Source organism: Corapipo altera, unplaced genomic scaffold, assembly GCF_003945725.1.
Source record: "Corapipo altera isolate COAL_440 unplaced genomic scaffold, ASM394572v1 23, whole genome shotgun sequence".
NCBI lineage: Eukaryota > Metazoa > Chordata > Aves > Passeriformes > Pipridae > Corapipo > Corapipo altera.
In genome coordinates this window covers 21462027-21473989 of record NW_020884878.1, presented here as the reverse complement: position 1 = coordinate 21473989, position 11963 = coordinate 21462027, and the positions used below count along the sequence as shown (strand labels likewise).

At 46.4% G+C, this 11963-nt stretch overlaps 1 protein-coding gene across 1 annotated transcript in view; it reads right to left on the bottom strand.

The window, feature by feature from the left end:
• Positions 1-11517, bottom strand: part of EGLN3 (egl-9 family hypoxia inducible factor 3) — a 30220-nt gene extending 18703 nt beyond the window's left edge. Inside the window, exon 1 of the mRNA XM_027638041.1 lies at positions 10807-11517. Within this exon, the coding sequence (XP_027493842.1) occupies positions 10807-11163 (357 nt within the window). The 5' untranslated portion in view covers positions 11164-11517. The remainder of the gene's footprint in view (positions 1-10806) is intronic.
• Between the last annotated feature and the right edge of the window lie 446 nt (positions 11518-11963).

The window sequence follows — 11963 nt, the reverse complement described above, 5'->3', positions numbered from 1 at the left end:
GGGTTCCCTGCACAGGGACACAGCCATGCCTGACGGGTTCCCTGCACGGGGACACAGCCATGCCTGACAGGTTCCAGCCTGCTCACTCCTGCTGCTCTGCTTTGCTGCAGTCCCCTCCAGAACATTACACAGCCATTCCCACCACAATTCACTGAATCAGCAGTCCTTTGGAGGTTTCTCAAGACCCAGCTCAGGGCTGAGTCTTAAAATAATAATGTTCTTTGGCATTTAAGGTAGTTTTTGCAGGAAGCACAGCAACTGTTGAGCAAGGAACGTGGTCTCTCTAGTGTGAGTTCAGGATGTTTCCTGAGGATGCAGAAAGCCTGGAGTGGTCTTTCTGGCTCATTCCCCTCCTTTTTCCTCTTCCTCTCCATAATCTTTCCTCTCTGGCTGCCAGAGCAACAAGAGCAGCATGTACTCAGAACCACCACAGGGGCAGCCAGGGTTGAGCCAAGCTGGAGGTTGGACAGGGGCTGCTCTCCCAGGATGCCAGCTGGCTGGGCAGCCAGAGGAAGAAGCAGCCCTCATCCCTCTCTCTTCCCTGGGATTGAGATGACAGATGGTGACTATATACGCATGACAGGTTGTGGTAAGAACCAGGGTAAGAAATCCCTTGGTGGGGGTCCTGCAGCTGGCTTTGCTAGAGGTGTGGAGTGCAAGTACATCTCTGCAATGAGAAACACAAAGGGGAAGGCAGGACAGATGAATGCGGGGAAGGCAGAGCTATAGGGTTACATGTGCCCATTTAGGCGTGAGGGTGAAGTAGGTACCATGTCTGCCCATAGCTATGGTCACCACTGGCACAGCCAGTGCCTTTCCTAACTGCAGCCAAAACATTGTACTAATTGAGCTCATAACTAGCAGCAGTAGTGTCTACAGATGGTAAGCAGCAAAACAGGCTTTTAGCCAAGTGCCAGCAAGAGACAAAAGTAAACTAACAAAGAAATAAAACTGTATTTGTTTCAGTTACAGAGACATCTCAGTGTAAAGAAACAAACAAACAAAATCCAAGTCAACCACGTTTTTAACCTTGCCAAGAAATTATCAGTGCAAGTGTGAGACTGGTACTGAGCCTCTAGGTCACTAGTTAAACATCAGGTTTTGCACTCAGAAATATAATAGTAAAATGCACAACTTTGACACTTCAGTGTTTGACCACCATGAAATGTTGAATTACAGCAAATTTGGCAATAAGGACCAGCATTCATAAATCCTCTCATTGCTCCTGCATGAAGAGGAAGTCTATAAAACAGTTAACGAGGCGGTGACCCTTCATGTTGGCCTGCTTCATGTTAATTCAGTGGAAGTGGAAACATTGGTGAATATTGTAAAGAACAGAGTTATTGATACAACCTTGGGGACCCTGTTCTGTTTGTGCGCATATGACATAGCTATGCATCTTAACAACAGGACATGTTACAGCATCTACAGCAAAGCTTCTTTTTCCATTTCTCAGACTACTTCTACCAGGTTTCCTGGTAGAAGGTTTCCTGTGGGAAATCAGAAGGGGAAGGTGCAGTTACACAATCATCAGTAGCAAGCACAATACCCTAAGACTGTTAACAACCAAAGAACAGGCAAGTAGAGGACTAATTGACACTTCCCTTCTCCCCTCACTTCTTCACTATCCTGGTTCTGCATTATTCTTCCTACCCACGTGGTCCAGTGAGGGGCTGTGCAAGACACTTTCTTCACCCCCTGGATTCTCAGGGCAGTCAAGAGGCTCCATCCACTACGATGAAGGCCACTGTTGCTCAGAATCAGAATCACTCAGGATCACATTCTGAGTTGGAAGGGACCCAAAAGGATCAAGTCACACTCAAGAGAATGGCCCATATAGGGATCAAATTCACGACCTTGATGTTATTAGCAATAAGCTCTATCCAGCTGAGGTCCTTGCACCCAAGGCTTTTCCCATTCAGGGGGGTGTTCCCCACCACGCGCTGCCTATCTCCTTGTATGCATTACTGGAATAACTGGTACTGTTAATGGTATAAGACAGGTTTGCTGCAAGACAGTCAGTTGCAAAGGTCATAAAAATCAAAACTGCTATCTGTTCCATCAAGTAAGGCTCCTTGTTGTCTCCCAAGAGACCATATAAAAGATGGCTTGCACTTCAAATAGAAGAAAAAAATTTATAGCAAGACCAGGGATGGCACGAGAAATCACTACAACTTTTCCTGAAGCTTTCTAAACATATTCTAGCATACTCTAAGTCAAGCACCAAAGGATATGCTTCAGGTCCCCTTTATCTGAAAGAGTTTTTAAAAAAAGTAGTTAAGTGAATTGCTGAACTGGGGCCAAAACTTTAAAAATATTTGTTTTACTAATTTGCATAAAAAATAACAGCGCAAGAAGACATAAGCAATGATTAATTATTATTATGACTTAGAGACAAGAAAAATGCAGACATATTTCTTGTTTGGATTTTCAGGCCCAGAAAGAAAGCACGGAAAACAGACTTCATATGAACTACATAGATACAAGACTCAAAATGGTTATCATCTTTTTTGCTACAAACTAGGATGCAATTCCCTGATGTTTGGCAAAAGACGAGGCTACCCTGCCATTTCCAACTGTCAAAGCTTTGGACAAACTGTGCTCTTTCCAGTCAGTGCAAACAGCATGCTATGCTGTACTCTTGTAATTTACACTATTAATTTTTAGCTGGATGGCTGATGGCATGAACATTTAGTAAGCCTCCGTGGAACCATTGTGGTCAGCAGAAATCTCTTGCATTACTTTATTTGCAAAAAATCAGAGCAACAAGTAACTTATTTAATCAACTTTTTTCTAATAAGTGCTTTGCATGTTGGCACTAAGTTTCTTCATCTACTAATCTTATCAAAGCACAATATCAAGAGCAAAAATGACTGCAGGGCAAAAAGCTCCTTTCTATCACTGAGAGATACTAAATGCATATGTGTGAGTGACAGAGAGGAAATGGGCCTTACAGCCAAAGAATCAAATCACTAACAGCAATGTTCATGAGTGGTGTTCTGATGGGATGACACGCCTGTGAATAGTTTAAACAGTAGGAGATAGAGGTTTTACTTGGCATGAGCCTCCTTCATGGTCTTACTCCATCTCACTGCCTGAACCTTGCTTTTCTGACCTACTCCCTGTCAGCTCTTTTCAAAGCAGTAAAAGATCTAAACTAATTGCTGTGTAGTGCTATGCATCAGCCAAGTCTTTTGTCAAGGCCCACCACATTCTGTACCACTGCATCAGTTATTCACCTTGAAGCCCACCGTAGTAGCCATCATCTGCCCTAGGCACAGATACCACAAGCAGTTTCCAAAACACCTCTTACCAAGAACTCATCTGTAAATCAAACAAAACCTTTCCACAGAAGCCTAAGGAGGCTTGTGTTGCTGGCAGCTTTCTAACAATGTTATTTCAATCTTCAGCTTTGTCACAGAAGGATTACAGTCATGATAAATCCAACCTCTTTTCCATAAATCTGAAACCAGCAGCACTTACTCCTAGGTTTCCCTTCCTGATCTCCTCATTCTCTCAAGCCATCTACTGCAAGATGGGTGAGTGTTACATGGCCCACTAGTGCCAAAGGACCCTTTGCCCCTGGCCCATTACATATTGGGAAAAGGCAGTCCAACTGCAAGAGAAGCAGTAAAAAAACTTTTTAAAAAGTAAACACTTCAAAATTATTTAAAAAAAAATAAAAAAAAGGTTCTTTGACTTTGTAGGAGTCATCTTGAAACATCTGATAAAAGTATTAATCTCTTCCAGGTGTGTCAAGTCTATTCAATAACCATCAAAAATTCATCTAATTAAAAATACATTCATGCTTGGACATTGTGGTTTTATCTTCTCTCTCTGTCTCATCCCCTTCTACACACATGTGTAAAGGACTTGCTGAGGGAGTAAAGACACTGTTGAACAACCCCATCACTGCAGGGAAAAAAAATTAAACAGTGTGCAACATAGAAGAGGAGGAGGGAGAAGATACTTCCATGTAATTAATCAAGCAAATTTCTCATGAAACAACATGCAGGGTAAGGCTGTATTGAGCCACCATCCAGATAAATTCTGAAGTCAAAGAAAGAAGAGTTTACTGTGAAATCAAATAAAGACACTGGGATTCACACAGCTGGAATCCTTAATGCAAAGAAACAAGCCACTTTTACTGTGTACATCCTGCCCTGCATCAGTGTAATAAGCATCAATCTCCATTTTAACATATGCTGTTATTAGTAATGAGCTGTATGTAATGGACTGAATTATCCATTAATAATTACCTGGGGAAAAGGTGTACAAATATTAATAGTAAGGACCATTAGGAAGAAATTCTTGAACGTTAGGAAGAAATTCTTCACGCAAAGGGTGATTAGAGTCACCATCCCTGGAGGTGCTTAAGGAAAGACTGAACATGGCATTTAGTGCCATGGTCTAGGGGACATGGTGGTGTTTGGTCATATGTTGGACTCGATGATCTCAGAGGTCTTTTCCAACCTGACTGATTCCATGATTCTGTGACCAACTCTCCTCCCTCCCAAAACGCAAGCTCAGTGGGACGGGTCACTGAACTCTGATTCTTGCTATTTGCCCAGTGGTTCTCCCCAGGATAATGCACCTTGCAGTGCTGCACACTCCCCCGCCAGTCCAAAGGACAAACACTCCCTGTATGCAGAGGCCTTAATGCCACCTGTATTACAGTTACACTGGCATTTAATGAACAACGAGCCCTCATACAAACATAAACTGAGAAGCACATAGGCATTTAGGGTTCACAAGTAATCAAGATATTGGCAGGCATACCAGCAGGGCTACCACAAGTCTCTGGCATTAAGAGCTGACATAGTGCTGCTAGCAAGGAGTGGCACCATAGCAGGCACAGCAACAAATAAGAAGTTACTGTGAAAAATGCACTACCAATATGGGAGAGATTATGGAAAACTTCACCACTTTGCCATCAATATCTAACTCCAGAGTCTAGTAAGACTCGTGAAGAGTCTTTGCTGGACTACAAAACTACAGACAATAAAAAAAAATTAAGTAACCTGCCCTGATGCCACAAACACATGCACAAACTCAGGATAAACAGACCACTCTGATCTTTACATTGTCTGAGAGCACTGCCTGAGAGCACTGGTTTATTTCCCTTCTCTTACAGGATTAACAACCTTCTGCCTTCCTCTGGGACTGTGACTGTAAAGCACATAGAAGGCTCCTAGCACAGTGTAAGAGAGGTCACTAGGCAGACATACTTCTCCTCTGCAAGAGTGGGAAAGGAGGACCAAGAGAAGATACCTGGTTGCCAAAGGCTCTGGTGTAACACACACTGAAGGCAGCATGTTTTTGCCACCATGAAATAAGTCTAGCAGTGCACTACAGTCAGGTTTTTAAGAGTGATGATACATAACAGATACCAAATTCTATCTGGTTGTAACCTCCACACCCAAGTATTACCTCAAATACCATTTCATAGAGGCTCTGCATGCTTCTGAACCCACTTACAGATATGTGCATCACTGTCTGTAAAATATTGACCCATTTCTCTAATACCTAGTCCCTGCTGAGTGAAAAACAAATCTGAGAGATTCTCCAAGTGCCTCTTTCAGAGAAGTAGTTCTTTTGAAAGTTTCAAAAGTCATTGAGAATAATTTGATGAAGAACAAAAACAAGTGCTAATATGCCCAAGTTTATACTCATCTGATTGTCAAGTAAAAATTATACATTCCTGTGTATAATTAACCAGGCTAACTAATCTTGCTTGACAAACACAGATGTAAACATCAGTTTTGACAACGAGCCAAAGCAACCACTCTAGGATCTGTGCCAATGCTGAATTCTTCAGTCTGATATCATAAAATGACTTGTCTGTTGTATTTACAGTTCCAGTGGCTCTGGACTCTGCCGGCAGCTGGCCAGAAGAACAGATTTGAACTTATCCATTATGCCAGAACATGTGCATTTGATTAAAAGAAAGAAGTTATGCATATTTTTTCTGGATGGTGGTATTCATCAGACCTCCCATAGTAAACTAATTGCAAGGCATGTTGCTACCAAAGTATCAAAAACATTTTGTGACATATAATAAACCAGAATATTTCTATAGGCAGTATTGCTCTTCAGCCTACCATGCCTATAGTTTTCTGTTATCCTGCTCTTCAAATCTGCACCTCAAGTTAGAAAATTCAGCATTTCACTGTGTTTTAATTGCAAAGGATAGAATTTGAATGCTATAGAACAGACCTCTTCTTTCTTCACACATAAATGCAAAAATACCTTACCTGAGTTATGAGGGACTTTGTGAAACCACTCCTGTGACATCTCATCTACTCCTCCAATCCTCAGGAACAGAAATCTTGGTAACAACCTGCTAGGCAGACCGTGTTTCAAAAGCTACCTAAGAACACCCCATCATGTGATAGGCAGAACCACCCATTCTGGTTTTCAGCAAACACTTGCTAGGCATGAAGTGCCACCACAAAAGACTAGTTTCTCCTGTGACCATCAGAGAGGGTCCAACAGGGTGGGGTGAGCAGGGTGGTTTCACAGCTACAAATAAAGGAAGCAAGTTTTCAAGAAGGTTCAAATCCCACAGGGACTTCTAAATTAACTAATCTCATATTGAAAACACTTTCTTTTTAACTTCAGGTCATATATGCTGAATGTGAACAGTTGTGTTCTGAGCTGAAAACATCAGTCATGGGCTTCCTTTAACAACAGATCAACTCTTAAGATTACGAATTCTTGTCTTATTCTCTAACCAGCAGGACTCATTGGGATCCAGGTGCAAGATGAGCTCAAGGTCCCCAATGGCAGACCTGACATAGATTTCAGCCCTTGATGGTACCCAGGAGGGTACCTGTGACTCAGAGCAGAAAGTGCTGCTGTCAGGACGAGGTGCAGAGTCCATGCAGAGTGCAGCCACACCAGTTCAAAGTACCTTCCACCCCTCGCCCGTGAGGACCAACGCAGCTTGGCAGCACGTCAAGCACTGAGGGCAGCAGGCGCTGACAGCACTGCTCTGGGACCCTGCCCGCCACAGGGAAAGCTGCCCTTCACCAGCAGAGGCAAAATAAGAAAGAGGGAATAACCACAGCCTGTTAGCAGCAGATGAGCTGCCCAGCCATCACACTGCAAACACAGTTTTTAGGTTTCCACACCACCAGTCAGCCAACCTGGCTCCTACCCATCCTCTGTCCCCTGTCTCCTCGCAGCAGGGACTTCCAGGGCTCCCCAGAAGCTCCTAAAAAAACCAACCAAACAAAACAAAACAACAAAACAGACCAAAAAAACCACAAAAGATACCACCAAACAAACAAAATCTAGCCCACAATACAAAAAATCTCCACCCACCACCAAAATATTTCTCAGGTCTTGAAGGAGAAATTGAAAGGGCTTCTCCTCTGGAATATTCTCCTGCCTTTAAAAAAGAGTTACTGCCCTTACTTACATGTAATACAGGGGGTTTTTTCCACAGGGCATCCCCTCAAGTCACCGCAAATGCCAGTTAACCCAAAGAAGAGACCTTGGGACCTGAGTAACTGGAAGCTGCAGCAGAACACCCTTTCACACATGGTCCCTGGAGCATCATCTGACCGTGGGGGGCACTCCAGGTGACTGGCCTCACAGACCAAGTTGCAGCTTTTTTTCCTGGCCCCAACCACCCACCAGCTTTTCTTCAAGCAATACTCCAACAGAGTAGAAAGAGGTCCTCAAAATCAGAGTGACCTTGGTCCTCAGGCCAGAGCATCCCTCGACTCAAGGACATGAATCTTCTCACTCTGAGTAGAGGGCTAAACCTGGGTCAACAACACCTCAGTGATATACTCAGCCATTTACTTACTAGAAAAAGGTAATCTTTGTATTATCTTACTGGAAAATGGAGACTTTAGTTGAGGAGAATGCAAAAGCCAGCAAGCAGCGCAAGTCTATCAACAGAAGAATCCTTTTATTATCTGGTTATTTTGATCATTTAACCATGTTTTGATCATCTAATCAGCTAATATTTTAAACTATGACTTACTCCAAAGACAGATTTTTATCACTAGCCTGCAAAGATGAAAGGTTACATTTCATTATCAGCCCTCAAATGTCAACCAACAGCTCATAAGAATATCCAATACCCTTGTAAAATTTTACTTCTATCCGTTCTCTTTGATGCAATCTTAACTTTCTTGAAATGCTCTTGAAATTCATTTGGAAACAGTAAAATCCTAACTGGCTCATTTCTCTCATGTAGCTACAAAGAAAGTTTCCTTTAATGGACAAAAGTTCTTCTTGTGTTCCTTTGTGTAGCTACAAAAACATGAAGCACTTCACGCTAACTTGACAGTAATCTGACATAAGTTCATTTACCGGGCAAACCTCTCCCCCTCTTCCAACGCTTAGGCTGAAGACTAAAGTCATACTATTTATTTAAAAGTATAAACCTTTAAATAATGATGGGCCAATATGAGATGGATACATTTTCATGACAAGAGGAGTTACCATGTAGCCAAAGGCTTACATTTTAAACAAATTGTTCTGGACTCTTAGCTCGTCTAATATCTGTATTCCAAAACAATAAATTACAATAGCACATGTCCCACAAAGAAGTTCTATGAAAGTTTATGGGCATCCATTTATGTGTATAATCTGTCTGATAAAAATACACTGAATTTAAATTAGGGATTTGTGTATATGTGTTCACAAGACTTTAGATGATAAGCAAAATGGGAAGGTTTAATGACAGAACAGAAACATCAGTAGATGACGTGGGAACCTGCATGCACTGTAGTAGTCAGTTGATTAGTCACAGGAATAATCTTCCTGCTGAAGACATCCAACATCTCAGTTACAGATGGCAGCTGCTATTTTCCAGGGCCTCGCATATCCATGGTGCTTATTATTATAACAAGGGGATTGGTGACTATTAATGTCTGATAAAAACTTCTCTGCATTTAGTTTTACAAACAATACTGAGTCCCTTTCAGTCCTGGACTGCTGTGTAGCACTTCCATGCGTTGTTCAGTGTCCAACACTTTCCACACTAAAGCATAAAAAGTCTCTTTTTAAAGCAAGTAGCTTGATGTCTATTTATAGCACAAGTTCTGTCCTTTCTGTTAGTACCATTTGTGCAAAAATGACTTCAAGAACACAATTCAGTTTTAAAATCATCTCCACAAATCAAAGTCGCTCAGCAAAAGACCCTTCTCCCTAGCCAGTGCCAAAAGCCTTCACTCATCCAGTTGTCTCTTTTTCCAAATACCTTGTAAAAAGGCTGGACAACCTCCTTTCACTCCAATCCAACTTTAAAGGAAGTCCCTATTCTTTCACCCCCTCAACACCCACTCCATTAGCCAGTAACACACTTTCAGCAATAAACAGATAAACAGAAGTCACCCAGAGAAAGGACGAAGATGACCTTAAAGGTATGCCAAAGCAGAATGGTTATTTATACCTCCTAATACCAGGCTCCCAACAGGAATAAGTGAAATCCAATCTACCCACATTTTAAACCATATCTACCCAAGCATTAACTGAATTGATGATCAGTAATTCAGTGGAGCTAAGCATAGGAGCAATGTTTCAACCTTTTATTATTACCGCCACTGAGAGGAAATGGGGGGGGGGGCGGTGCATGCACAGGTTTCAGTGTATTCCCAAGCAACTGGTAAGCATCATCATTCTGTTTTCTTCATTTTTGTGGCGGGGAAAAATAAATCTCAGTACCGCTCACACATCCTCTTAGTCCAGTGCAAATAAGGACCAAAATAAATGCCTAACTGCTCACTATTGTCATTTTTTAAAAGTTTCATTGTTTTTTGTTTCTGGCAGATCTCTGAAAGCAGTGGACATTTTGAAAACGTACTATGTATTACAGAAATAAATAAATGGGGATGTTTTCAGCATTCAGGACAATGAATGAACTTAGTTCCAAGCCAGTCCACTTTGCCACAGCAAAACAGACAAGGAAAAAAAAGACAAGTTATCTCAAACTAATGACGTTGCAAGTGCAAATAAACTTCATTGGGAAAGAAACCAACAATACAAGTGTCCTATAACAACACAAGTGTCCTCTCCATTTCTGAGCAAAAAAGCCTAGAAAAAACAACTCTTTAAGACAAAAGTTTGCAGTGCTCAAACTGAGCATCCCTTATTTTGTGCCACATACCCAATGTAATAACGATAATCTCTTCTACTATTGGACGCTGGTATGAGTAGGAACCTCGAAACTACTTTGTATAATACTACCACATAGGCGCAAACAACCAAATAATCGTATCCAAGCTGGGTACGTTCGCAGGGAGGGGGGTGGAGAGCGTCCTCATCCCCGAAACATAGACGAGGCTAGACGTTTTTGGTGGGGTACACCCCGCGCCGGTCCACCCTCTCCGCACCTGGGGCGAGCAGCAGCGAGCGGCGGGGTGCAGCGGGTCCGGCCCCACCACCGAGAAGCGGGGAGCCGCCTGCAGCCCCCTGGACGGCTGCGAAGTGATCGCCGGTGCCACACAGAGGAACAGGCAAGGGACTGGCCAGGGTCCGGCAGCCGAAGAGCCCAGCGAAAACCCAGCAAGAGGAGCCGCCCCGGAGCGCTGCCTGCACCGGCGGGGCGAGGGACCCCCGCACCCGGCCGCCCGCCGGCAAAGGCGTCCCTCGGGCAGCGCACGGCGCCTTCGCCACCCGGGGCGGTGCTGCGGGACAGCCCGAGACCACAGGCACCCACAGGCGGACAGCGCGGACGCCCGTGTTAAGTTTCCAGCAGGTCCCACGAGCAGCTGCGAGGCGGGTCGGGCCGGCTGGGAGCCGATGCGGGCGGGCGGGCAGGAGGGACGGAACCCCGGGGACCCTCACCTTGGATCGCTCTTTCACGTAGTACTTGCCGAGTCGGCTCCCGCAGTACATCACCAGCCGGTCTATCAGGGTGAGGAGAAAGTTGATGGCCTCGCAGCCCTCCTCCGTGCCCCCGATCCACTTGATCTGGTCGCCGCGGAGGTGGCGCTTGGCGACGCCGCGGCTGGGGCCGGCCAGCTGCCCGTCGGCCAGCTCCCCGTCGCGGTGCATCCGCTTCACCCGCTCCAGCACGCAGTCCCCCACCACCTCCCCCAAGAAGTTGTCCAGGTAGCAGAAGCCGATGTCGTGCAAGCAGGGCACGACGTACTCCAGGGCGATTCTCTCCAGGTCCAGCCTCATGATGTGCCCCAGTGGCATGGCGCGGCGGGGACGGGCGCGCCGGTGCCCTGCCGGCGCACGCGTCGGGAGGCGATGCCCGCCGGTCCGCCGCCGGCTCCAGGCCGAGCCGGGCAAGGGCTCCGCCGCGACGCGGGGCCAGGCGAGGCGAGGCAAAACTTTCGCAGCGGCGGGCTCGGCTACGCACCGCGGCCCGGCGCTGCGGGAGCGGCGGTGCTGCCGGAGCCCCGAGCTGCTACTACTGCCGCCGCCACCGCCCCAGCAGCGTGCGGGACCGCCCGGGGCGTGCGGGAGGGCGCGGCAGCCCCCGCCCGGCGCGCGGACGGCGGCGGCAGATGGCCCCACGCTGATTAACGCGCCGGCTACGTGCGGGATGTGTGCTCGCGCCGCCGCGCGGGGGTGGAGCCCCCGGCGCGGGCCGAGCGCCCCGCCCACTCCCTGCCCGCGGCAGCGCGGGCAGCCAATCGCCTGGGGCGGGGCGGGGCCAGCCCGCGGGGAACGGGCGGCGAGGGCTCCCACACGTGCGCGCGGGGGGCGTGGCCCCAGGTGCCACCTCCTCGCGGGGTGGGCGTGGCCAGCGCCATTGAGGAATTCTCGCCTTGCATGTCGGCGGGGCTGAGACCCCAGCCGGCCCCACCGAGCCGTCCCGCAGGCGGCCTGGGGGACACCGCACCGCACCTCGACGTACCCCGCCGCTCCGGGGCTCTTGGACTAGTCCAAGTGAACTTTGCAAAAGCCTCCCTGGACTTCTCCTGCCGCCTCTTACCTCCGACTGCTGCAGCGGCAGTTTCAGCACCAGACAGAAGTGTCGCATTAGGCGG